This window comes from Dryobates pubescens, chromosome 2 (assembly GCF_014839835.1).
Source record: "Dryobates pubescens isolate bDryPub1 chromosome 2, bDryPub1.pri, whole genome shotgun sequence".
In the NCBI taxonomy this organism is placed as follows: domain Eukaryota; kingdom Metazoa; phylum Chordata; class Aves; order Piciformes; family Picidae; genus Dryobates; species Dryobates pubescens.
The window spans coordinates 38,772,087-38,798,184 of record NC_071613.1 but is presented as its reverse complement, the minus strand read 5'-3'; the positions used below and the strand labels follow the sequence as shown (position 1 = coordinate 38,798,184).

Genomic DNA, 26,098 nt, shown 5'->3' with positions numbered 1-26,098 from the left:
TCACCGTCGCCTCAGGCCGGAGACTCAAGCTGGGCCCGGCGCCTGCAGCCCTGACACATCTCGATGGTGCGCACGGCGGGGGAGGGAGCGTCACTCTTTGTGCGGCTCACGCGACCGCTCCGCTCCGCCCCGCCGCGGCCCCACTCTATGGTGCGAGCGGCAGCCGCCGGAAGCGGCGCCGGGCGGAAGTGAGGGGCGGGAGCGTAGAGAGCGGCGCGGCGGCGAGGGTACTGAGGGTACCGCTACCGAGGGGCTGTCGCCGTGGGGGCGAGGGAAGCGGAGGCTCCGCCGTGGAGCTGACTGGGCCTCTGCTGCGGGGAAGGGCGGTGTGGGCCTGGATCTCCTGCGGGGGAAGATGGGCTCCTGCCGCGGAGCTGAGGCTGGGCTGCGGTAGGGCAGGCCCCACTGCGGGGCAGGGACTCTGCTGTGGGCCCGAGGCCTTCCCATGGGGCAGGGGACAGCCTGCCCTGGTGAGGAGCCTTGCTGCCTGGTCAGACCCTCTTCTGGGGGAGGTGGAAACCTGCTTGAAGGAACAGAACATGTCTGTGGGGGCCTCCCCTCATCTCCTGTGACAGACCTTTGCTGAGGGAGCTGAGTACGAGTGTGTCTGTCGGGGGAAGCTCCCCCACGTTCTCGATATCTGACAGACCCCTGTTTAGGGAGCTGGAGAAACTTCAAGCTCTTTAAGCATGCAGCTGGTGTCCTTTATGCCCTTTATATGGAGATGCTGCTTCCACCATAATCGTGTGCTCATAGCCAGCAGCAAAGAACTGCTTCCTGGCTCAGCCTGGGGATGTGCTTCAGCTTTTTCAAATAGCAAACCTTAAATAATTTCAGTTCCCAGTGACTTGTATCTGCTTAAAGAACGAAAGCTTATAAAAATCCGGGTTTCTTGCTATGGTTGAAGTGGCAGATGCTCACACTGGCCTGAGAGCCTCCAGCTCCTTGACCCCTCAGGCCTGTATCACCCAAGAGGTTGCAGAGAGGGAAGACTTCTATGACTGAAGCCACAGTAATGAGAGAGGCATGAGTGCAGGGGATCCGAATGTGCCAGGCAGCCTCTTTCCTTGAGAAGTGGCGGCGATAAAGGCCAGGGAACTGTGGATGTCTGTTGTTTCTCCTGCTGTCATTCAGTCCTTCTCTTTCCGTGCAGGTTTGTTTCTGGAATGTAGAGACGATGCTGTGGAAAGGAGCTGCTTAATCTCCCACAATGCCCTTTTCTGACTTCATCGTAGGACTGAAGGACAATCAGTACTTCGGGGCAGGGTTTGGCCTCGTTGGGGTGGGCACAGCCCTAGCGCTAGCCCGGAAAGGGGCACAGTTTGGGCTGGTGGCTTTCCGGCGCCATTATATGATCACCTTGGAGGTGCCCAGCAAGGATAAGAGCTACAACTGGCTGCTAAACTGGATCTCCCACCATGCCAAGCACACGCAGCACCTCAGCGTTGAGACGTCGTACTTGCAGCACGAGAGCGGGCGCGTCAGCACCAAGTTTGACTTTATCCCCAGCCCTGGGAACCATTTCATCTGGTAAGGGAGGGCAGGGGAAAGCAGTCTGGGGATTAACTTGTATTTTAGCAAGGAAACTCCAACCTGGGGGGCCTGCAGAGGCAGCAGAGGGGATCCTGCTTCCCCCTTCAGTCTGGGTTAGGGCAGGAGATTGGGAGTAGTGAGGGGAGCCTGTATTCACTGGTGTAAGGTGATTTCTTTGCCTAAGATGGGTGTTCCCTTTGATGTACTCACTGACTCGGCGTCCCCCAACTCCTTCTTCCCACCCCAGGTATCGCAGAAAGTGGATTCGCATCGAGCGCAACCGGGAGCAGATGATTGATCTGCACACAGGGACCCCGTGGGAGTCTGTGACCTTCACTGCATTGGGCACTGACCGGGAGATCTTCTTCAATATTCTGCAGGAAGGTCTGTAGGGGGCTGCCTGGGGTCCTGCTGGGAACAAGCTGCTCCCTGGATACATGCAGGGCCTCACAGGAGATCCTTTTCCCTGCCAGCTGTTCCCTCTGACTCTCTCTGCAGCCCGGGAGCTGGCACTACAGCAGCAGGAGGGAGGGACAGTCATGTACACAGCCATGGGAGCAGAGTGGCGGAAGTTTGGCTACCCCCGCCGCCGGCGGCCTCTCAGCTCCGTGGTGCTGGATGAGGGTGTGTCAGAGAGGCTGGTCCAGGACGTGAAGGAGTTCATCAACAACCCCAAGTGGTACACTGAAAGAGGCAAGGTTCTGCTCCAGTGTTCTCTGTACTGTGCCCAGCATGGCCCCTTACCTGCCGCCCTGCAGCTACAGCTGTGGGGCACCACCTCGGGCACATCCCATGAACAAGTGAGCCCAGGTGCCGAGGGACAAACTCCCCTCAGTTCAATCCGATTCTGGAACCCACAGTAAGCACCAGAGCCCATTACTCCTGCAGTACTGCTGTGGGGTGGGGCTGGATGCTTGGGGTCCTCTCTGAAGATGGCTGCAGAGAGATTTTTCCCAGCTGCTTGCTTTCCCTAGGTGTGTCCTCTGTGTGCTTAGCACAGCCCCATGGCTCCAGGGGAGAGAGCTCAGGGCAAACCAGCTGGTTCCTAAAAGGACACTGTCTCCCTAGGGATCCCTTACCGAAGAGGCTATCTGTTGTATGGTCCTCCTGGCTGTGGGAAAAGCAGCTTCATGTGAGTATTGCCTACTGTGGGGCAAGGCAGCCTCTGTGGAGAGGGTGTGGGTGAGTCTGGGTTTGAAATGCCAGCCAGAGCAGGCTGTGCCTACTGCACAGTGCCTGGTGTAAAAGTTTGCGTTGCCAGCACAGTGACGGGTCAGAGTGACACATCCTCCATGCCCCTGCTTTGCACAGTGCTGTGTGGCGTGTCCTCCATATCTGATCCTGGCCAGAGGAGGATGCCTTTGTCCTCTCCCCTGCTGCCAGGCAGGGAGATTTGGTTCTTCCTCTGCTCTGGGCTTTCTTGCTGTGATTCACTGCTGTGGTTTGTGTCCTTCCCAGTACAGCCCTGGCTGGGGAGCTGCAGTATGGTATCTGCCTGCTGAGCCTCAGCGACCGCAGCCTCTCCGATGACCGACTCAATCACCTCCTGAGTGTGGCACCGCAGCAGAGCATCATCCTGCTGGAGGATGTGGATGCTGCCTTTGTCAGCCGGGACCTTGCTGCTGAGAGTGAGCAGTGCCCCCATTCCTGGGTCAGAAGTGGGAGGGAGGTTTTCTGACTACACTGGGGAAGGGTTTGGACTCTGCTGCAGAAGCAGAGCCTGGGACTTGGCTTTCTGAGCTTTCTAAGGCCTCAGGGCCCAAGTTGGACCTCACCAAGTTTTGGCTAGGCCATATAAAAGGAAAATTTGGGTGTTTATTCTCAGACTAAGACAGTTCTTCTGTCCAATATGAGGGCAGGAGGTGGTTTTCCTCCCTCATTCGCTTTTTGGGTTCCCAGAGGTGCATGTGGGCAGGGGTCATATATGTGCTGCCATTCAGAGAGAGGCAGAGGGTCAGCCTCATGGCAAGGGGAGAGTGGGGAGCTTGCTACAAGCCTTGGGTGACAGGGAGTTGTCCTGTAAGACTGCAGAGTTGGTGGCCAGTGTATATGATGTCAGACTACTTTGTCCCCCAGACCCAGCTGTGTACCAAGGCATGGGGAGCCTGACCTTCAGTGGCCTCCTCAATGCGCTGGATGGTGTGGCTTCCTCAGAGGCCAGGATTGTCTTCATGACCACCAACTACGTGGACAGGTCAGAGCCGCACTCTGGAAGGGAACGGGGAAAACCTTGCTCCCTTTTGATGGGCTTTATGGAGGGCTCTTTGCAGGCTTCACCATGAAGATTTGGGAGTTCAGGTTTCCCAAATCCCTCCTTGGGATGCAAATCTCTGGACTGCTAATCAGGATCCCTTTTGATGGAGCCTCAGCTGCTTCCTTGCTGTTCAGACCACTGTTGTGCCCTTCAGGAGCAGTACCAGCCTCCTGCCCATGGGGATCTGCACATTTTGGGAACTGTACTGTGTGTGAGTGAAGTGCTGATCCTATGTACAGTCCATGGGGTTGGCAGGATGCAGCCTGGGCTCACAGCACCTGGCCAGATGCTGCCTTGTGCCGGGCTTGGCTCATTCCAGACCGAGCTGGCCTAGAGGGTTGTTCACTGGTTGCTCATGCAGCAGAGATGACCAGAGCTGTTTCCCAGAGTGTGTTTGTCATCCTGCAGAGTGAGCCCTCCACTTGCTTCTTTTGGGTTGGCTTCCCACCTCAAGTTGCCAGGGACAAAGCTCTTCCCCACTTCTACCATCTCAGTGCAGAGCACTGTGCAGACAGGACACTGCCTGTGTTAGTGTGTGTGTGTGTGGGGGGTCCTGCAGGACTCGCCTCGCAGAGACACTCTGAGCATCTTTTCAAGGAATCCTTGTGTCTCCTGACAGGCTGGACTCGGCCCTGGTGCGCCCTGGCCGTGTGGATCTCAAGCAGTACGTGGGGCACTGCTCCCGCTGGCAGCTGGCCTGCATGTTCCAGCGCTTCTACCCCGAGCAGCCCCCGGCTGCGGCGCAGCGCTTTGCCGAGCAGGCGCTGCTGGTCTCCAAGCAGATCAGTGCTGCCCAGGTGCAGGGCCACTTCATGCTCCACAAGACGGATCCTGAAGGAGCCATTTCAAACATAGGCTCCATCCTGCTGTGACCAGGGGCCAGCTTTCCCTTGCCAGGCTAAGAGGATTGGGAAAAGGACACAACCCTCCCAGGGGTGCCATGGAGCCACCCAGGCATGCAGGCCAGGTCTCTGTTCACCTCAGCCCAATGGCCTTGGTGTGTGGAGAGTCAGAACTGCCAGCCTTCAGCAGGGAAAGGGAATGGACTCTTGTTGCCCCTCAGATTTGGGTGCTACTGCTCATCAGTATGTGCCTTGTGCCAGCACTGCCGCAAGCTGCTGCAGCTTCTGGATGTGGATCCCTTTCCTTTCAGGAAGCCTGGGGGCAGATCAGAAAGGCATTTCCCTGTGGCAGGACATTGGGATGCTGCACTGATAAAAAGCTGCTGGTCTTTGAAAGGAGAATAAAGGTGAAGGGCTTCCCTTGGTTGTGAATATCCTGTATGAAGTGCACAACACAGTTCTTGGCTCTCTAGTTCTTTCGCCTGTTAGTTGCTCCACTACCCAGCTGCTGGTCCAGAGCCCTCCTGGTCAGGGTCTGGCACAGTCATTACTGCAAACCCAGTGTGTTTCAGAAAAATGCTCCCAAGAGACAGCTCGTGTTCCTTCAGGCTACCAGCTGGTGCCACAGCTCCTGCCCTATTGTAGATCTGCTCAGACATTGTCCCTTCTGCCAGAGATGGAGCTACTGCAGGCCTGTCTTTGGGGGCAGGTGAGAAGCTTTAAGTGGTTGCAGAATATCTTCCCAAGAGCTTGATTTGGGAAGATACTTTGAATTCCCCAGCATGAATTTCTGCAGCCAGCCCAGCCCAGTGCAAGGTGCAAAAATCCCCACTGCAGGTGGAGGAGAGGCCCAGGGCTGCTGAACGAGGGGTGTCACCCACTACTGGCAGTCTTGCATCCTTTCCCCTGTTATTTGGTGTCCTTCCAGCCAGGAACAAAATTCCTGGATGTCTTGGTAGAGCCAAAGGGTTTGCATTTGCCTGAAATGCAATTGAGAAGGGGGCAGGTTGTGCCTCCTTCCTGACACCATGGAGCAAGGGGTCAGGAAGTGCATGCTGACCTACCAAACAAGCCAGCCAGAGCCTCTCCTCTCCCCAGTCCCCGAGTCCCCAAATGGGCTTGCCCAGAGACAGCCCCCTGTCTGCGTCTTCACTCTGGGGGCTGCGTCGCTTTGGTGGGATGGGGGGAGATGGTTCCAGGCCAAACCCAAACTCTTAGGCCACTTCTCTGCCCTCTTGTCTCTGTTCTGCAAAGCCAAAGGCAAAGCTGAGTGCATGGGGATATGATGTTACCCAGCTGCATTGTATCATAAGCTGGGAGTGCATCAGAGCCAGGCCTGACTTCCACAAGTGTTTCTGCAAGTGAAGGGTTGATCCTCTGGTCGTGATGGGAGGTCTCTAGTGATTTGGGGTGGCTCCCAGAGCAGGGTGCTATTGTTGGCATCTCAAAACGTGTATTCAGCTGTCCTCCTGAGGCTGGTGGCTTGGATCCATTAGCTTACCTCAAAGCTGAGGGTCAAAACTGGCCAGAGCAACTGGCAAATGCCTTAGCCATCAAGAAGGATGGGGGGAGTGGTAAGAGAAAAGACAAAGGCCCCCCCCCCCAATGCTACCACACAAGACCACAAGCAACATCTCTCTGCTTGGTTTTAATAGTGTTAATGCTACAGGTGCCGCTGGTGCCCTGCCCTACCCTGCCAGAGTGCTTCTGCCAGTTAAGCCCTGTGAGGTAGGTAGGTGAGACAGGCAGACACCAAGGAAGGAGGCCTGGGGCAGGGTAAAGGCTCCATTCCTCCCCTCTGGCCTGGAGGTCTGTTTCATTTAGCCCAAATTCACTTCCATGTACTGTTGCAAAGTGTCCTCTGCTCCAGGCTGACAGCAGTTGAATCAGAAAGGTAAAGGGCCCTTCCTGAATCCTTACTCCCAGGAAAAAAATCACTCTTAACACATCTGGTGTTTGACTGAAGTTACTGAAGTTGTCACTTAGATTTCCATGCTCCAACTGTGAGGCATAGCAGCTTTCCTGCTGAGAGTGAGCCTGGTTCACTGCAGGAAGTCAAGGAGCTACAGTTGCTGCAAGGGGCAGTGATCTTTGCACTTCTTTCAGGATACGATCAAATGCCTTTCTTGAGCACAGCTATTTCACAAGGCAGGAGGCAGCAAAACAAGCACCAGTGTCACACAAAGTGTACACCAAGTGTGGACAGGCTGTTCACCCAGAAACCAGCCAGAACAAAGACAGGGAGAGCACTGAACAAAAACCAGGGTTCTCCTCAGGCAGCAAGTGCTCATCCCTCATCCCTAGCAGAACAGCATCTGGCTCCAAGATCCCCAAGCCAAGGATAGGTAGTGTAGGCTCAGACCAAGAAAGGGGGGGGAAAAGTGCTTTTAGAACATTAACATTGAAAAGAGGCCTGTGTTAGAAATTGAAGCACAGGAGGTTCTTGGGCAGCAGGTTAAACCAAGCCATTCTGAACAAGGCCAAGCACAGAAAGAGCAGGGCAGCAGGTAAGGACTCAGGAGAGAGCTTCTGTGTGCCCTTCGTGTGCTGAAGGATCAGCTAAGCAGATGCAGTGCAAGCGTCCTCCCAGCCAGCACACAGCCCTCGGTTTCTTGGGGATCTCACCCAAAACTCTGGCAAGTCCATTGTGGCACAGCCATTTTTGTACTCAACAAGGAAGACTAACAACTCACATGTGGCCAAAAGAGAGGTGGGGCACAAGGCACAAACAACTGTGAAGTAATTGGTACCACCTGGGTGAGGCAGGCAAAGCAAGGATTGGGAGCCCTCCTGCCACCTGGGAGTGGCAGGGGAAGGTCTCTGGCCTGGCCCCAAGTGCAGGAGCAGGAAAGAGAGCAAGCAAGAACAGGGATCAACATCTTCGCTCCAAACAGCAAAGAACATGAGCAAAGGGCAGAGAAAACAAAGGGTGCAGGCTCTGGAGAAGACCCAACAGATTAATAGCAGTGTCCTACCGCAGAGGCTTGAGAGTGCCCATCACAGCTCTGGAGTGGGACATTAAATCTGTGAAGCAGCAGGAGGAACTGCAACAAGTCTGTTTCAACAGCAAATCCTTATTCCTTGAGGCAAAATCAGCTCAAAGATGAAAAAAGGGTACGAGTACTCAAAGTATTGGGGCATGAAATCACTGCAGGCTGGCTGGTCCTAGAAGGGGATCCCAATAGATACAGGTTGCAAAGCACAGTGCTCTTCCCAGTCCAGCTCCCCATGAGCTTCTGCCTGCACAAAAGCTGCTGAAGGGCAGGGCAGGAGCTACAGCTAAATTCAGGCTTCCTGGGGGACCAGGAGCCAACCCAGAGCCTCAGCCCTGCCCTGCCAATGCATGGACGTAAGCTTTATTTAGCATTCCCAACTGGGACTGGGAAGTGTCCTGTCCTACAAAGTACTTGCATGGATGAACCCATCAGCTGAAGAGCAGTCAGGGCTGCAGGAGAAACCATGTTGTCTCCAAGAGGCAGGGAGAGCAGTTGAGAAGGAAATGGGGACACAGCAAGCCTAGCTTCAGGCTGCCACCCTGGCACAGCCTCACCATTTGGCACTACCACAGCTCCACTGTGACACTGGCTATCAGGGCAAGTTCTGCTGTGATAGCACACTTGACTCAGTCCATATGCTCTGTAGGTATGCCTGTTTCTTGTCAGCTCACATATAAGGATGATGGCTGCAGGTCAAGGCTTCCTCTGTCCCCTTGTCCTCTGAGACTAAGGCTGACATGACTTGTCAGGAGTCAGCTCAATGGTGACAGACAGTTTCTCATGCCAGGATGCTTCACTTTGCATGTACCCCGTTCCAAGCTATGCTATGTGCCAACTGCCCCCCTCTCTCCCAAGGGATATGGTGTCTGCTTGCTACTGATCCACCCAAGCCTCCACTGTTCTTCCCAGAAACAGGCCCTCCCTTCCCCAGCCCAGCCCCTCACTACTCCTGCTAGGAGCCACTCTCCTTCTCGAGATGAGGTTCTCGATGTCCACTGGGCCTGAACACCCCTCGCCCTCTTGGTGCTCTGGGGTAGGAACCACGCTCCTGGACCCTGGACCTCTCCCACCTCCCACAATCCCAGGGTCTGTGGTGGCCCTGCCGGCTGGGAGCTGATCTATGGTCGAATGCCAGATTTTCTTTCTCCCTGCCTGTGGCCTCAGCCCCCTCTTGGGTCCATTTCTCCATATCATGCTGCTCCCCTTTCAGGTCCACTGTATCTGTTCCTGGCAAGGGGTCTTCAGGGTCCAACTCCTTTCTTTCAGCCAAGGCAATAGCCCTGCTTCTGCCATGAGGCTTTGGAAACTCCTGGCTGTGCCTCCCACCGGGTCTCCTCTCCGGTCTGCGGCTGAAGCCCCTGGGCCCCCTGGAGCCGTGCAGCAGATGATGGCCTTCACCTGCCGGTTCCTGCAAGCTGCTGCAGGTCTGCTTGCCCTGGCCTCTGGGGCCTGGCCTCTCCCCTCGGTGCCTCTCCCTCTTGCTCTGCTGCTCTCTGGGCACTGCAGACCTCTCAGGTTCTGCCCTGGCCTCCAGTGCCCCGGCTGGCTCTGGAGCAGAGGCTTGGCCGGGTGGCTGCGGAATGTTCACAGCACTCGCACTCACCGGCAGCTCAGAGGCAGAGGCTGCTTGGCCTGGATCAACAGCAGCTGGAGGCTGAAAGACAAAAGCCACGAGTGAAGAAAGGGACAGGGGAGTCCCACAGCAAAGAGAGCTCACTCCTGCAGCCCAGAGCCCCCCTCTCTGCCAGCTGTGCCCCTGCTGCCGTACCGCCTGGAGGCTGATGAAGTAACGGTTCCGCTCTGCTTCAGGGTCAATGATGCCTCCTTTCTCCTGCTGTCTCTTGAAAATTAAGCGCAGCTCCTCCTGGTGCTGCAGTGTCTTGGCATCTGGCCTGTACAGCTCCTGAGTGGCAGAAAGCAGGGCAGGGTGAAGGCTCTTTCACACCTAGCATAGGTAGCCAGCTGGCAGTGCTACTTCCCAAATCCTCCTTCGATCACACAGCACCCAAGCAACTTGTTTACCCTTGCCACATTTGGCCAGCTCTATAGACAGCTAAAAACACTAAGGCAGAGGTTGTGACCGTTTTAGGCTGTGCCTTTAAGAAAGGGACAGTTAGTGGAACACTCTGGCTGAATGTTTTGGTGAAATAATGAAAACAAAGACATAGTCTAAACGAATTTCATTGGCAGACTGAATGCAACTTTAAATGTTTAGCTTTAGTTCAGTTTGAGTCTCAATCAGTTCAGTCTGTCTTTTTTCAGTCTGTTTCAGTCTCTCTCTGAGCAACAGCTGTGCTGGAGGGAGTTGACCTTGGATTAACTGAACTAACAGATAAGAAACTAATTCTTGCATATGCTTTGAGCTAACAGAATTTCCTCCTTAATAATTACCTTTTTCTCTCTCTCTAACCCTTTTTGGGAAAAAAGGGAGGTAGGGGGAGAAGGGGGGTAAAGTTGGGGGGGGGACCCTCCTGGCTGGAGGAGGGAAAGGTTTCTTCTGTACAATGTTCTTTGCTGTCTACTTCTGTACATATTGTAAATACTGCATATTGTGTATATATCCATCTGCATTTCATCCTGCTTGTAAATATAGCTCATATTCATCTCTGCTTCTCTGACTGAGTTAGCCTTGGTTTCTTTTGTGTGGGGGGGAGACTGAACTTTCTCTCACCACCACAGAGGTAAAGGATGTTACTGCTGTGACTGCCTTGGGATGTCCTGCAAGACACAGAGCAGCTAACAGTTGACCCTGATTGTATCCCAGCGAGTACAGAGACACATCCTATGGCAGGATCACCTCTATCTCAGCTCAGGATTCAGGACTACATAACCAAACTTGCTCTCTGTGGACACAACAAGGAGTCAGGAGACATCCTGTAGGTTTTGTGAAGTGCCCCTAGGATGGGCCATCTGGAAGGACCTGGCAGCGTGCATGCATTCACTCATCCATTACAATGCCCCAGTTGAAGCTACCCACTTGTTGAATGCAGCTGGACAGGTGAGCCCCCATCTCTTACCAGTGGGTGCTGCGGGGGTGGCGCTGCCTTCAGAGCAGAGAGATCATAGACCAGGGTCTCCCGGCACACAGGGCACTGCACACCGACCGCCTGCAGAGAGGCAAGAGGTGACACCAGACCCCAGCCCTGATGCAGCGCACGTGCTGCCAGCTAACCCAAGCCTGGAAGTGGAACAGGGTGACCTTTGTCCTGCCAGAGCAGGGAAACCCAGAGGGTTCTTGCAACATGAAAGCAGCCTGGTGTCTCAGCAGCTGCTATGGAAGGCATCTCCACTATGAGGCATGATGGGGTTTGTGCTCCAGGGGCTGACTGCTGTACAAATCACTTTTGTCAGCATAATATGGCCTCAGTCCTCCTTAGCTTAGGATCTATTCTTCTGCACTCCAAAGTGGGGCATGTCATATAGGCAGAACATCTTTGAAAGGGTTTTTCAGAAAGAAGCCTTTGATTTGTTTCATGCTTAGCTTCACTGTTTGCTGTGGGGCTGACAACTGCCCCAACACCTGCTCAGGGAGGTTTTATCACCCCAGAATGCAGGTGATTGTGTTCATCCAAACTCCTGCAGTTAAAGGCTAGGGAGAACTCTCTTTTCTAACTTCTGTGGTTCCAGAAGTCCAAAACAGCAGGCACCAATCCAGAGAGCCAATAAACCAAGTGCTAAAATACTAAAAACTCAGGAAGTAATTTTGTTAGGAAAGTTCCCTTGGAGATCACTTGGCCTAATCCCTGCTCTGACTCTCAGTGCAGGTATGATGCTGTCTGTGCTGCTGGGTGAGGTAAGCTCTAGGTCCCAAAAGGAGTGACAGACATGAGGGCCTGTGCAGGGGGCCAGGGATGGGAACCCAGGGCCTAATACCTGTTTGGTGGATGGTGCCAGGTGTTGTTCTCTCTCCTCCTGCTGCATGAAGATCTCCTCCTCCATGTGCTGGGCGTAGCGGGCTAGGCAGTGGGAGTGGAAGTAGTGGTAGCACTGGGTCTTTGTGAAAGCTTCTCTCTCCTGTAGAGGAGAAAGGGCAGTTTTAAAGGCTTTCTGAGCACTTTCTCAACTCATTTGGAGACGTTCTGCCATTGCTCACTGCCCCTCTGCTCTGCTTTTGTAGATAGTAATCTTCAGGCTGATGAGTAGCACATATTGCCTCAGCAAGGTTCATGCTCACCAGGATCGCTTCTAGACCAGGTGGGCAGAGGGCTGCTGACCCAGACTGATATCCCAAGCATTGAGACTCAGGCTCCCCCTTTTCTTTCCTCACTTCCCAGCCAGCTTGCAGGGCCTACCTGAAATCCGTAGAGACAGATCACGCACTGGCCATGAGGAATGTTGTTATCAGTAAGGATCTCCTTCCCCTTCTGTGGAAACATTAAAGCAAACGTTTCACTCACTGGCCTGCCCATGGGCTCAGGGCTGGCCTGCTCCTTGGGCAGTCAGGGACACTCTCAATCTCCCTCAGCTCTCACCTCAATCAGTTCGTAGAGCACTTCTGTCCCCAGCCTGGCTTCAGCAATACTTCTGAGAGTCTGTGAAATCCTACAGAAAAGCAGCAAAAACGTTTGCACAAATTCAGCCACATATTTTCACTAGCCCACATAACTGTCAGCTTGCCATGACAGAAGGAAGAAATAAGAGCATTGGCCTTCAGGCTTTGCCTGCCACTCAGGACAGGCACACATACACACACATATTCATGTGCTCTGCCAGATCCCCACAACCCAGTGTGCAGGAAGCCTTTGTCCTCAGAAGACTTGGAAGAGCTGTTTTGCTGACTGCCTTGGCTCGAGCTCACCCAGCACCCTTCAGTTTTGGTGACTCTCAGGCTTTTTTAATCTGATGGCAGCCCCTGAGCAGCACTGGTGGGAGCCACATTACTCCTGTGCTGCCAGCAGACATCAGGGCTCTACACACGCTCTGCTACACCAAGGACTTGTTTCAGTCCTACCTCTGTCAAAGCAGAAGCAACAGCTTCAAGGACTCGGGGTTTCAGATTACACTTCAGGGGGACCAGAGTGGAACAAACGTAGGGTGGACCTCTTGGTGTCAAACTCAGCACCAATGGCTCCCATGAGATTTTAGACAAGGGGATTTAGGGACTTGTGTCCAGCTGTGAACCAGACACAGGGAGCCATATTCATCTAAGAGACTTTTCCACCACTTCTGCCTCCCAGACCTCCAGAAGAAAGGATCATCCTTTCCCTGCCCTCCTGATACTCACTTTTGAATTTGCTCATCTGACAGCCCCCGTGAGTTACTGATCGAGATTTCTGGAGCTTTGTTGGGATACTAAGAAAGAAAAAAAGAGAAACACCCAAAGCACAACAAGGGAAGCAGAAAGGCTCCGCGCGGGGAGATAAGGGGGCCAGCAACATACCTGGGGGGGCACGGAAAGCACCAGGGTGAAACGGACATACTGGGAGTCCTGGTCCTGGGCCGTGGCGGGGTGCAGGGTGATGCTGATCTCCCAAGGCTCCCACCTGCGGGGCAGGCCGGGGTGAGGGGTGGCGGCGCGGGGCCGAGCCCGGCCCGGGGTGTGGGGGGGATGTGGGCCCCGGTACGTACCTGCCGCGGCCCCGCACCACCCGCAGCTCCTCCAGGTAGATGGACTCCAGCACCTCCACCTCCAGCGGCAGCGCCCTGCAGGGACCAGGCAGGGTCAGGCGGTGGCCGCCGCCAGCCTGGCTGGGCTGGGGACGCGGCGAAGGGAGGGGGTTGTGTTACCAGTCCGTCGCCTCCGCTTCCTCGCCGGCCGCCGCCATCTTCCCGCCCGCTCCGGAAGCGGAAGCGGAAGCCCCGCGAGGGCGCACGCGCGGCAGCGGTTGCTAGGCGACGCCGTGGCGGCGGCGGGCGCGAGGCCGGCCGGGCCGCGGGCAGCGGGGAACAGGGCCGGGCCACGGCCAGCCGGCGGCTGGGTCTCGTCCTGCCGTGGGGCAGCGGAGGTGAAGCTCCTGCGAGGGACAGAGCCTCGCGGGGGGCCCCGGGGTCATCCGCTCTGGAAGGAAGGCCCCGGGTGGGGCTTGGCGGGGAGCCCCGGGCCTTGGGATTTGGGGCCGCGGAGGATATAGCCCTGGCTTCTCCGTTGCAGCTGGGGTTGGAGGGTGATGTCCCGTGGCAGACAGTGGCGGAGGGCGAGAGAAGGGGCGGGAGGGCCGAGTGCTGCTTCTTATCGTCCGCTTTGCCGCAGCAGCCCACCGGCTGCACCCCAAGAGCCGTGATGGAGAACTACCACATCCTGGAGAAGGTCGGTGAAGGCTCCTTCGGGCGCGTGTACAAGGGGCGCCGGAAACACAGCGCCCAGGTGAGCAGCGAGGTGGCAGGGGAGAGGGCCAGGGGTCTGCTGTGTGGTGCCAGGGACTCATCTCTGGTGGCTTTTGGGTTCCAGGGCCCTGCCTTCCGTCGTTTTTCTGCTGACATTCTAGGCCAGCTCCTGTTAGCACAGAGTCCTTCGGGTTCAGGGGAGCTCAGAAGGTCACCTGTCCATCCCCTGCTCGAGGCAGAGCCAGCACTAAATTCGATCCTGTGAAACCTCAAGAACAAACACCCCATAGCCAGTGCTTTACTGTAATTGGAGTGAATGAGTTTATCATGTTTCCATTTGCAATCATCCACACACTTCAGCCGCTTCACAGCATCCAGGTGGCCTCTGCTATACTCACTCTAGCCTATCAATTTCTTTCTAGCACCAAAACTGGCCACAATTTTGCCAGCATGATCTAAGAAGTTTCAAATAAAGGGGACTAATCACTTCTTTCTAACTCCTGCCTCTTGGTAGACTCCAAGGTGCTGCTAGTGCTCCCCAGTGCCAGGTCATGCTGCTGGCTTATGTTAGGCTTGCTGTCCACTGACATCACTAGGCACTGTCCTGTGTTTCTGGCAGTCCTAGTATGGTCTGGACTTACTGATTAAACACCTTTGCTTTAAATGCCAGCATGCAAAGTATCACAAGCTCTTGTACTCATGTGCAAAGGCCTGTGGGAAGCCCCACATCCAAGGTATCCAGTGAACAAATGTCTCTTTTGCTGTGCTCATCTGGAAAATGCTGAGTCCTGTTTGGGTTAAACACAGCCCCTGCCAGGGCAAATAGGAGCCTGCTCTGATCATAGCTTTGCCTGTTTTGAAAGGTGGTGGCCTTGAAGTTCATCCCCAAGGTGGGGCGGTCTGAGAAGGAGCTGAAGAACCTGCAGCAGGAAATTGATATTATGAGAGGCCTTCATCATCCCAACATCATCCAGATGCTTGACAGCTTTGAGACCAACAAGGAGGTGAAGTGGACTATTCTAGGCAGATGCTTTTCCTTGACTATGGTATTGGAACAAGGGATAGTCCCTGTCGTCACAGGGACCTTTCTCTGAGCATGTAGTGGTGACACTGTCCCAGGGCCTGGTCACTGTTTCTCAGAGCTCTCCAGTATGTGCTGTGTGAGGAGCTAGCCCCTGTCTGTGTGGGGTGGAGAGATGAAAGAGCTGGGTGTGTGGTGTGAGAGGTGTGGTTTGGGATCAGAGGAGGACAGTGATGCTTCAGTCACCTCATCAGACTGTTCAGAGGTTGATTTTTCACTGGTTTAAACTCGTGGAGAGACAATGATAAGAAAGGACTGAAGACTGCTATGGGGCATGGGGGCACAAAATGTGTAATTTGGCATCAGATTCAATATAAGTTCAAGGGAGTGATTCTACCCACTAGATTTGGAAGTACTATTCCTGGCTTATCCTGTACTTTGCTCTTCCCTGGGTTTTGCTGGCTGTCTGAAATAAGGACAGTCACAAGGCTTCCTTTAAGTGCCAGGCCCTTGCTGCAGTGCAGCCATGTGGGCTCTCTCTCATCCCAGGTCCCAGCCCAAGCTGATGAGCCATGCATGATGACACCCCAGCTTTTCCCTCAGACTTCTTACTCTGCTCTGTTCCAGTCCCTAGGGCATGGTGGTGATGTGTCTGGGTGAGTGCCTGATGTCACCATGCTGCTCTTCTCTCCAGGTGGTGGTGGTGACAGACTATGCAGAGGGGGAACTCTTCCAGATCCTGGAGGATGATGGAAGTTTGCCTGAAGACCAGGTGACTGTCGTGGTAGTAACCACACAGTGTTTGCTACAGGATAAAGAGAGCAAGATTTGTCTGCCTGCAGTCAGAGAGTCTTTGCTGTGGGCCAGGAGACATAAGGAGGATGAGGAAACCTTTAAGGTTTTACCTGGCAGAGCTTTGGAAGGGGATAGTAGAGGGCTCCAGGTTGCACTGGAGGACAGCAGAGTCCAGAAGGACCTCGGTTTCCCTGGTCCCTCTTCAACAACCACAGCACCAGGCTGCAGCCTCAGCCCTTTGCTTCCTCCAAGGAGCAGGCAAAGGACCCCTCATGGCTGGGGCTGGTCCCTGCCTCAAACAGGGCAAAGGCAAGAGTAGTACCCCCTAGGGGTACTAGGGAAGCCAGACCATAAGGGGACCCCATGGTTGTGCCAGCTGGGGGTACCAGGGGACTCAGAGTGAGGGCCTCATGTCTCTGGCAGGTCCAGACTATTGCTGCCCAGCTGGTCTCTGCTCTCTATTACCTGCACTCCCACCGCATCCTGCACCGTGACATGAAACCCCAGAACATCCTCCTGGACAAAGACGGCGTTGTCAAGCTCTGCGACTTTGGGTGGGTGCTGGGGACTAGCTTGAGGGGGGACACATGGTCTTGGGGCAGACAAGGGTGTTGTGGGTGCTGTAGCAAAGGAGGAGGGAGTGTGAAGGGGCCTGGATTCTGTGTGTTTTTAGGGGCTGAGCAGGGATGAGGGCGTTCTGGACTCCAGAGGGGAGAGGTGTTGGTAAACATGTTGGGATATCCCTGGAAGCTGCAAGGGATTTTCCAGCCTGAACTGGCCATCTGTGTTTTGTTCTGAGCAGGTTTGCCCGTGCCATGAGCATCCACACCATGGTGCTGACCTCTGTCAAGGGAACCCCATTGTACATGCCCCCTGAGCTGGTGGAGGAACAGCCATATGACCACACAGCAGACCTGTGGTCTGTGGGCTGCATTCTGTACGAGCTGTTTGTGGGCACTCCTCCCTTCTACACCAGCAGCATCTTCCAACTTATCAACCTCATTGTCAATGACCCCATCAAATGGCCTGTGGCCATAAGCCCAGTCTTCAAGGTAAAGGTGAAGGCTCTGTACGTGGGTGAGATCTGTTAATGCACTAGCAGCACTGGCCTTGCCTGATGCCCTGGTGGGTCACTTGTAGGGGTTGTGTTCCCTAACAGGGATTTCAGAACCCAAGGGGTGATGAGAGTTAGGTCTTCTGGGAGGGGGACTGTTTTATCACTGCTGTCCATGAAATGGAAAACTAAGGCTGACAGCAGATGAGTGATTTACTGGCCTGGAAAGGGAAGCATCTTCCTGTCTACCCTAAGCACTAGAGTTATTCCTCCACTCCTTTCCCAGAGCTAGGCAGGGACTGCAGGCCTCCTAGGTGTCCTTACTAAGGAAAGACTGGAGGGTACACTGCTTACTGGTGGGTAGCAAGCATGTGTCAGTGATGGTGGGTCTGTGCTGTCCTGCAGAGCTTCCTGCAGGGGCTACTAAAGAAGGATCCCTGCCAGCGCCTGTCATGGCCAGAGCTGCTCTCTCACCCTTTCATTGATGGACGGGTTACTGGTGAGTATCAGCTCTTTTTCCAGTGCTGGCCAGGTCCATTTCCTCCTTCTTCTGCTTGGAAGCTGTGAGGACCACCCTGCTCTGCTTTTTCTACTACCCTAGCCTTTGCCTTGCTCCTTTCAGCTGTCTCCAAGCACTGATTCCTAGCTCCTGCCTGCAGGCTTGCTCTGGTCCCCTGGCATCCCAGAGCTGATTGCTCTCGCTGTGTCCCGAGGGAGAGCTGCTGACAAGGTTCTCCCATTGCCTCTCCAGTGATCGATGACACAGAAGAACATGGGATCTCAAACCCTTTCACCACCAAACTGTCACCAGAGCTGCAGGCCCTAAAGGAGCAGCAAGCCCATTCTGTGCTCCCCTGCAGTGGCCAGTCCAGGATTGTGAGAAAGGCCCAGCAGAAGATGCTTGAGAAGGCACAGAAAAAGGTGGAGAAAAGTGTGGGATTGCCCTGGCTTTATCCCACAGTCAGGGCAAAGGAGGGTTACAGGAGTGGGACCTGAGGGGAAAGGCAGAAGGTACATGGGTCAGGCTGGGGTGTTGGCCACAAACAAGGCAGGATCTGGTGTCCTCAAGGTGGTGGGGTGCAGGGGACTCATCTGGCTGGCTGAGTGACCCTGCCCTGACCAAACATCTTTGCCATCATGCAGGGGCAACCGAAGGCAGGTGATGCACCTATGAAGGATTTTGGCAAAGGATGCCTGGGGCATAGACCCAGAGAAGCTCCAGGGAAGGCAGCCCTTGGGGAAGAGGAGCCACCCGGTGCCTCTGATGAGAAAAACCCCAGAGTCCTGCCAGGAAAGAGCAGCATGGCAGTGTGGGACCTGAAGGAGCCTTCTCCCAGCACATGGTGAGGGAGGACTGAGGCTGTGTCAGTATGAAGAGGGGGAAGGCAGGGCCACTCCCTGACTGTGCTGTTTCCTTGGCCAGGGAGCACAGCATCACTGGGAACTCCACACAGGTGCTCCCTGGAGTAGGTGCCACTTCGCAGCCTGGTGCTGACAAGGCAGAGTCCCAGGGCGGGTGCAGCATTGAGACTGTGGACCTGGAGAGTGAGGTAATATGGTGTCTTCTGTTGAGTACAGCAGGGCCCAGTCCCCAGGGGCTGGTACAGAGACTATGAGGCAGGCATGGTCTGTGGCACCAATCTGCTCTCCTAGGAGCTGGAGAATGATGAGGAGTGGCAGCAACTGATCAAAGCTACTGAGCCCTCGGCCATGCAGCTGAGCCTCCTGAGTGATCCAGCCTTCCATCACCGTGTCCAGACCTGGCTGGCAGAGTCTGCTCAGCAGGTGAGTGATGTCTGACCCAGGCAACTGTGACTGGGACATGAATGCCACTTTCTTCCCTGGAATTGGGTTGGAATCACTGGGAGAGTCCTCATTTCAGCCAGCAAAAAGATCCTGTGCTGTTCCAAGAGCTGGAGCTGCCTCATGCACTTCGCTTGCCACCTGCTCCCCTGCCTGAGTGGGTTGAAAGGCTGCCCCATGGCTGATGGAGAGGCCACAAGCACTGTTGCTGATGAGTTGTTCTGGCTTCTCTGTGTCCAGGTGCTAGAAGGGATGCTGGAGGGAGCTTCCTGTCTCCGTTCTATACTCCGTTTCATGGGCAGCCTGGCTGCCCGATGTAACTCTGAGCTGCTGGAGCACTTCTTCCAAGCGCTGAATGTGCCTCTGTCCCTGCTGTCTTTAGCCAAGCAGATCCTGGAGAGTGGTAGCACCAAGGAGGTGGGTGTAGAACCATGGAGAAATCTGGGCTCCTTCCAGCCCTGCAGAGTGTGGGTGCTGAGTTAGCTCTGGAGCTTGCTCACAGAACCAGTGCCTCATCCAGACCCCCTAGACAAGGAGGGAAGTCCTGGCAGGGATGAATCCCTCCATGGTGGTTTTGGGATGGCTAGCAGACAATCTCCACTTGTTCTTTCTCTCTGGATCCTGCAGCAGCCCTGGTGCATCACAGTGCTGACAGATCTCCTTATGGTGACCACAGTTTATTTCAGCAGTGAACACAGCCTGGAGGAGAGCGTGCAAAAGGACAGGTAGGGACAGGCTTCTGTGCTCTAAGGCCACTGTGCTGTGGCCACTTCAAAGACCTGGCAGTAGACAGGAGGGTGGTGTTCATACTCTGTGGCCAGAGCTGTCTCCATGAGGAAACATCATGGAGGAAGCACTTTGTGCCTTGCTGCTGTGCTCACAGCGGTGGCTTTCTGTGAGTGGGTCTAATGAAAAGGAAGGCACAGCTGACCAGAGTCAGTGTTGCCTGCTGGCAGCAGCTCAGTGCTGGTGTGTGCTGCCTATGCCTTTAGCCACGGCTGTATGGGCCTGGCCTGATCCTGTCCTTACAGCAGGGACCATGTTTCTTGGTTTTCATCTGCCCCTGCTGCCTCCTCCAGCTCTCAGGCCTTCCTCAAGAGTGTCAGCTGCTTCCTAGCCCTGCTGCCCGAGCTGCTGGCTCAGCCAGCTGACAGCAAGATGAAACTCTGCCAGCAAAGCCTCCTGGTAAGGGTGTCCTTGTTCCTTGTCTCCCCTCTCCCTGCCCAGAAGCTGTGGGGCTGGGGGTGTGTGTCAGTAGGAGCACATGCTGAGGACTCTGCTCCTGGTTTTGGAGTCTGATGCATTCTTGTCAGGGCTGACTGTCTTACCCACTGGGGTGGGCTTTTTTTTGGATCATGTGCAGAAAAGAGGTTTCTGAGGGGTCACCTTCCCTGGCTACATTCTTTCAGCCAGCATGCAGCTGCATGTGGCTCTCACACAGTTACCTGGCTGGAGAGGATACTTGAAGGTCCCTTGAAGCTCCAACACATAACTCCTTGTCCCATCTCTGCTGTCCCACCCACCAGCCTCCTCTGCTGTTATCCTTCTCTCTCCTCCCACTCTCAGTGCAGTGATGGCAATCCCTGTGTCTCCCCCAGTGCTTCACCCTGCTCTGTGAGAGCTTGGATGCGACACATCCCTCCATCTCAGCCCCATTCTATGCCAGCCTGAGAGAGAAGCATCAGCCCCTGCTGAATAGACTCCTTCAGGGATCCATCTCAGAGCAGCCTGCTTTGCAAGGTAGCAGTGTCAGCAGCTCACCGTCTCCTCCTGGACGTTCCTCTCTCCCTCCTGCCCTTGGGCTCCCTCAGAGCACTGACTGCCATTGCAGTGCTATTGACTGAAGACGGTGGCTGAAGCTTATCTGACCAACTCCTGCTAACCAGGGTTCTCTTCTCCCTCAGTCCTAGATCTCACCTTTCTCTCATAATCCTTGCTTCCTCTCTTGGCCTCTAATATCACCCTGCTGCCCCTCAATGTCTCTCACCCTTAGCACATGGCTCCCAACCTCTGTCCCTGTCCAGGTCCAGTGACAGAGGCCAAGACAGCCCTTGACCAGAGCCCACATGTGGGAGACTTCTTCCTGGCTGCACTGGCTGCTGCCTGCAGCATCCCTCAGGAGAGGATGGGCTGTCGGGAAGCCAAGCTGCAGGTTAGACTGTTTCTCTTTGCAAGGTGAGGAGGTGCAGTTCCCACAGAGGGCAGCAACTCTTTCCAAGAGGATCTCTTTTTCAGCAGTAGAGTGGAAAGCTGGGGTCAGTTAAGAGGCTCATCACACTTAGGATCTGAACTGTGGAATGGGCTAAGTAAAAAATTAGGGAATGCGGAGAAAACATGAAGAATCCTTGTGTAGCAGCAATATGAACTGTAGGGAATCTGAAATTGAATGGACAGTAAATGAGAGGGAAAACAAAGCTACAGATTTGCATTTGATGCTTTAACTCAACTCTGAGTCAGCATGATGGGAAGTAGAGTAAGAATCTCACCTTGCTCGTCTTGGCTGTGGGGCTGTGCATCAAGGCCATGCTGGGTCATGGCAGATGGACATCCCTTTGTGAAAGCAGGCAACATGCAGGAAACAGGTACCTGATTTTATGTACTTGTTGCTAGCATTAAACTTCTCAAGTCTGTGCAGTTCTTCAGGTGCCTAGGATGCAAACCAGGGTGATTTCTGCAGGTTGCTGAGGAGGTAGTGGCAAAGCTTATGGAGAGCCAGCAGCTTGGGAAGCTGCTGGAGTGGCTGGAGTACCCGAGATCCTCCTTGAACGTGCTGAAGGTAATGACCTTGTCCATCCATCTGGCTGTGCCCAGAAGTGCCTGGACTTTTGCTCTGAGGCTAGGAGTGTGGGGAGGGGGGAAGTGAGGGCTCAGCCCTTTAATGACTCCCATCTGCCTGTTACCAGTTGTTGAATAAATGAGCCCACGGTAGCCATGGGATGTAGCTGGGATGGGCCTGGTCACTGTGTCCTTGTCCCCAGCCGCTGCTGTGAATCTCTTGCCCTCTACCTTCCAGATCCTCTATGCTGGCTGCCATGTCAGCCTGAGCCTGTGCCAGCACCTGGGAAGGGGACAACAACTGTGGAGTTCCCTCATGCAGCTCTTGAAGGGCAAGGTAGGACTGACCTGGAAGGAGTGTGGGCAAGCAAGAGACATTCCTCTGAGCACAGCTCAGACCAGGCTGGGGAATGTGTGAAGCTTTGGGGAAGCTTAATCTGGAGAGTGCAGTTCTCTTCCCAGAAAGCTCCCTTCCTCCCCTCCCAGCCTTGCTACCCCCTGTGACTCTTGCTCCCTTGGCAGGTCCCTGTGGTGGAGGCCTCTCTGTACCTGCTGGCCCTGCTCACCCTGCAGCTCCAGGCCTCCCCTCCCAGGTAAGCACCTGCTTTCACTCATGGGTGGGAGAGGAACATGACCTGCTCTGAACAGCCCTCTGCCCCACATCATGCTCAGAGCTGGAATTCTGCTCCCACTGATCCCTCCAATCTGGACACATAAGCAGAGTGCTAGGCAGTGTGGGTGGGTGCTGGGGATGCAGTGGGGACCCAGTGTGGACAAAGAGGTGCTGTGAACTACTCCTCCTGCAAGGTAGCTGTTTCCCAGCACTGGGAGTATTTGGATGCTGCTGTGCTGTGAAATGTGAAACTGTGGGAACACAATGCTTCTCTCCTGGTACCTGTGTTTTAGGCTTCAGGAGGTGGTTACCCTGACTGTGGATCTCATCACCCAGTCTCCTAATGTCTCCCTTGTGGTAAGTCTGCCCACCCTGCCTGAGTCACTACTGAGAGCCCTGCAGAGCCCTACATCCCATCTGGCTCGCTCAGAGTGGGATGGGAGCAGGCACAGCCTAGCTGCCCCTGAACTGGGCCAAGGGATGAAGAGTCATCACTGAGTGGGCAGATGGGAAAGTTCTAAACATGCTGAGCTCTTCCTGTCCCACAGGCTGCTGCAACATTTCTCCTAACACAACTCAGTCAGCACGGGGTGGCCTTGGAACTAAGGGCAGAAGAGATCTTACCAGTGATGATAGATGTGCTGACAGCAACTGCTGAGGTATGGGATGGGGACAAAGGAGCAGGGAAACCATGCTGTCACCCCACTGTGAGGTGTGCAAAGACAGGCTCATGAGTGTAAGTGTGGTGCTGCTACCCTTACCTACCCAGCACCTAGCCCCATCCTGTCCCTTGCTCTCTCTTACAGCTGCAGCTCCCTCCACCAATGGGTGCAGGTCTCTACGATGCTCTCTTTTTCCTCCTGCTGAAACTCCTTGCCCAGGTACCAGCCTGCCCATCTCCCTTTGCCTGGTCCCTGCCAAAAGGTGTGGGGGCAAAAAGGCCTGGATGTGGATTGGTAATGAAAGCTGAGGAACCCTGGGAACGAGGCATCTTGGGCTGAGCTGTGCAAGCCTGTGAAAATTACCTAATGTCCCTGGGTTGTCTGTAAAACTCTGGAGGATTGGGAGAATGGGAGGAGTGATTTGTGGGCACATTGGACTGGCACTGTCAGCAGGTGCAGCAGGGCTGCCAGCTGCCTGGGCCATGTCTATTTAGCCCTGACATCCTCAGGACCATGGGGTGGGCAGGCATGTGGATCAGAACCTTGGGGTGCCATGGGGGACCACCAGGACCTCTCTTCCCACCTTTAGGAGGACATGGCCATGGAGCAGGGCTTTGCTGCTTCAGACCTTTGGCACGTGCTGTGGCATCGTGTTGCTTCGGTGCTTCGCATGGGCAGTGACAGAGCAGCACTGGAGGGAGACCCCCCAGGGGCAGGTCACCTCGTGGCAGAGCCAGACTGGAACCTCCTCTCTCCTCAAGGTAGGAGCAGGATGGTAGGGTATCTTTGCTGGACACTTCTCCACATATGGCACTCTGACTTGGCCATACCTGTCTCTGTCCCCATCTGGTTCCTGAGGCCAGAGCTCACAGGGGGCTTTTCCCAAGAATTGCTGCTGTCCTCCAGGCAAAGAGGGCTGGGCTGCCCCATGCTCTGCCCAGTCAGCAGTGGCTCAGCTGGCTGAGTGTGGAGGAACAAGAAAGGGTGTCCATGCTGCAGGGGATGTTCCCTCTGGCAGGTGTGACCACCATGGTCTGGTTTTGAGCAGAAAAGCACAAAAACAACCCTGGAGCAACCCTGAGGTAGTACGAGCAGCCAGATGAGGGGAGACCTTTCAGCTTTCTCTGGCTTTGCCCCTATGCTGTGTTTTTTCCCTGTCAGGCACCCTGCTCTTCCTAAGCCTGGCTCTCTTTGTCTTCACTCGTGAGTCCCACTGCTGCCTGTCTCAGCTCACCCAGTCCCATGGAATCCTCATGGTGACACTGAAGAGGCTGTTGTCCCCTGGCTTCCTGGCATGCCTGGCAGAAATGTGAGTTGTGGGGAGGGCTAAAATGAGTAGAGCTCAGCCACTGAACAGGGTTTGGACATGAGCATACAGAGGGTTTAGAAGTTCCTGACCTGGCACTTGCAGGCAGCAGCTCACCAGCAGAGCTATGCTCCCTGCTGCTTTCTGTGATGTTTTCCTGATCACCTCTGTATTAAAAGTCCTCTCTCTAATAAATTCAGGCAAGCAGGACAGGATGGGGACCCTGAGCTTGTCCCAGCTGTGGTGATCCAGGCCTGCCAACTCCTCTGTTTTCCTTTTGCCCTGGATGTGGATGGAGACACCTTAGCATTGGTCATGGAGGCTGTAAGCGATGCCCAAATCCCTGCCCAGCTGCTGCAGGTACTCTCTTGGCCCATTTTTCTTTCCTCCCACACAGCAGCCCCTGATGTGTGGTACCACTTCACACCATGTTGGTGGGCTTCTGCCCACCCAAGTGATGTCACTTGGGTGCTCTGCAGCAGTTACAGCAGCTTGGCCAACAGCTGAGCTCTGCAATGACCTACTGGTAGCCTTCAGCTGCTGCTTGGCTTGTCCCACGCATAAGTGCAGTGCATTGAGCACTGCTGTCTCTTCTTTCTCCTTAGGTCTGCTCTTGCCAGCTGCCCCTCTCGTACACTGAGCTCCCCATGAGCCTCTTGTGCCACCTTGTGGTGTCTAATAAGCAGGTCATAGACCAAGTGGTGAGGGAAACTGCTGCCTCGGAGCACGTCATTGCCTTCTTTATGTCTGCCTTATTTTCAGGCAGCCTTAAGCTCACAACTGACCTCCTGTCCCTCTTGACCCATGTGGCCCGGGCCCACCCAGAGCACCTGCCCTTTCTCCAGAGCATCCTGAGGGGCTCCGATGCGGCTGGCCAGCCACTGACCCACCTGCTCGGCCACAGGCAGCACCTGATACGGGCCAAAACATGCAACCTTCTGGGCAACCTGCTCCGACATGGCCACAGCTTTCCCTGGGTGCTGCAGAGCCAGCAGGGTTTGCTGGAGAGCCTGGTGGAGCGCCTGCTGGACCAGGAGGACAGCGTGCGCAAGGCAGCCAGCTTCGCGGTGGGCAGTGCCACCTACCATGGATCCTGCCCATCTAGGGCCCTGGGCAGGGCTGTGCCTCAGCTGACGTGGCTGCTGGGTGACACGCAGGCCAGGACACGCTGCAACGCGGCCTCAGCCCTGGGCAACCTGGGCCGGCGCTGGGCCGAGTTGGGGAAGCTGCTGATAGAGAGCAGGGTCCCTCGTGCCCTGCTGGAGGTAGCCTGCCAGGACCCTCGGGAGAGCGTGCGGGAGGAAGCCCTCATCGCGCTGCGGGTCCTCAGCCAGCACTCCGAGATGCAACAGGTACTGCACAGGGACCTTGGCTCCTCTGTGGGACCCAGTGGGGCTGTGTGGACGAGGGGCCAGGCTGGCAGGTGACTCTTGTCCCTCTGTTTGCTCTGCAGGTCCTGCACTCCCTCAGAGCCACTCAGAAGTTGTCCGTGCTGGCTGGCTGTGATTCTCAGCCCGCTGCTGCTGGCATCCCCCGGCTGTCTTCCGCTCGGCACTGCGAGAAGCTCCTCCGCCTCCTCGCCCCTCTGCGCAGCACGGGCAGCAGCGGTCCTGGAAACCTCTAACGTACTGTGATACTGTGAAACGCTCCCGGGATCCCGGCAGGCCCGCTGCCCCGCACCTGCGCTGGGGGCTGTCACCGGGGCTCGGCCTGGCGCTGCCGTCAGCAGGATAGGACAGACGCGCCCTTCGTCCTCCTCTGGCTCCAGCCTGGCTTTGGCGGAACCCACTTAGTCTGCCCGAGGGCACCCTGGCCAGCCAGCTTATCGAGGACACCCCCTCCGCGGGAAGTAGTTCCTGGAAAAGTGCCTGTACACTTAAGAAACGAAGTGGCCCTGCGGCCTGGCCCGCTTGCCGGGTCTCGGGCTGTGGCGCAGGGCGTGCCGGTGCTCCGCTCCTCTGGCCGGGGCTGTGCCCTCTGCCCGAGTGCCGCCCCGCGGCGGGCGCCGGCTGCCAGGCTGCCTGCCCGCCGGGCTGCTAGGGGGCGCGGCGCGGCTGGCGCGGGGGCTGCCGGGAGGGGTGGTCACGTGGCAGAGCCACCGCGGATCCCTATGGTAACGGCTGGCAGTGCGGCGGCGGCGCCGTTAGTGGCGGGGCCTAGGGACTCTGGGCAGGCGGTGA

At 55.5% G+C, this 26,098-nt stretch overlaps 3 protein-coding genes across 3 annotated transcripts; 2 read left to right on the top strand and 1 right to left on the bottom strand.

Moving 5' to 3' along the window:
- Nucleotides 1-182: 182 nt before the first annotated feature.
- On the top strand, nt 183-4,779 carry LOC104309746 (mitochondrial chaperone BCS1). Its single transcript, XM_054175624.1, has 8 exons — nt 183-227; nt 1,154-1,530; nt 1,781-1,917; nt 2,032-2,226; nt 2,602-2,665; nt 2,992-3,161; nt 3,610-3,727; nt 4,407-4,779. Exons 2-8 carry the CDS (start codon nt 1,211-1,213, stop codon nt 4,657-4,659), a joined length of 1,257 nt encoding a protein of 418 aa, XP_054031599.1. The 5' UTR covers nt 183-227; nt 1,154-1,210; the 3' UTR covers nt 4,660-4,779.
- Nucleotides 4,780-7,759: 2,980 nt separating this feature from the next.
- Nucleotides 7,760-13,411, bottom strand: RNF25 (ring finger protein 25). The gene is made up of 10 exons (XM_054175616.1): nt 13,353-13,411; nt 13,194-13,268; nt 13,006-13,108; nt 12,850-12,917; nt 12,098-12,167; nt 11,918-11,989; nt 11,499-11,639; nt 10,643-10,732; nt 9,394-9,528; nt 7,760-9,279 (listed from the first exon to the last, which is right to left on the bottom strand). The coding sequence occupies exons 1-10, from the start codon at nt 13,388-13,390 to the stop codon at nt 8,578-8,580; spliced, it is 1,494 nt and encodes a 497-aa protein (XP_054031591.1). The 5' UTR covers nt 13,391-13,411; the 3' UTR covers nt 7,760-8,577.
- Nucleotides 13,412-13,822: 411 nt separating this feature from the next.
- On the top strand, nt 13,823-25,797 carry STK36 (serine/threonine kinase 36). The gene is made up of 26 exons (XM_054175610.1): nt 13,823-13,929; nt 14,753-14,893; nt 15,605-15,682; nt 16,129-16,259; nt 16,508-16,757; nt 17,165-17,258; nt 17,511-17,680; nt 17,903-18,102; nt 18,183-18,309; nt 18,413-18,544; nt 18,803-18,979; nt 19,190-19,287; nt 19,642-19,747; nt 20,161-20,302; nt 20,587-20,714; nt 21,240-21,338; nt 21,576-21,674; nt 21,860-21,930; nt 22,244-22,307; nt 22,499-22,609; nt 22,757-22,831; nt 23,202-23,373; nt 23,774-23,921; nt 24,119-24,278; nt 24,524-25,270; nt 25,372-25,797. Exons 1-26 carry the CDS (start codon nt 13,846-13,848, stop codon nt 25,540-25,542), a joined length of 3,975 nt encoding a protein of 1,324 aa, XP_054031585.1. The 5' UTR covers nt 13,823-13,845; the 3' UTR covers nt 25,543-25,797.
- Nucleotides 25,798-26,098: the final 301 nt, after the last annotated feature.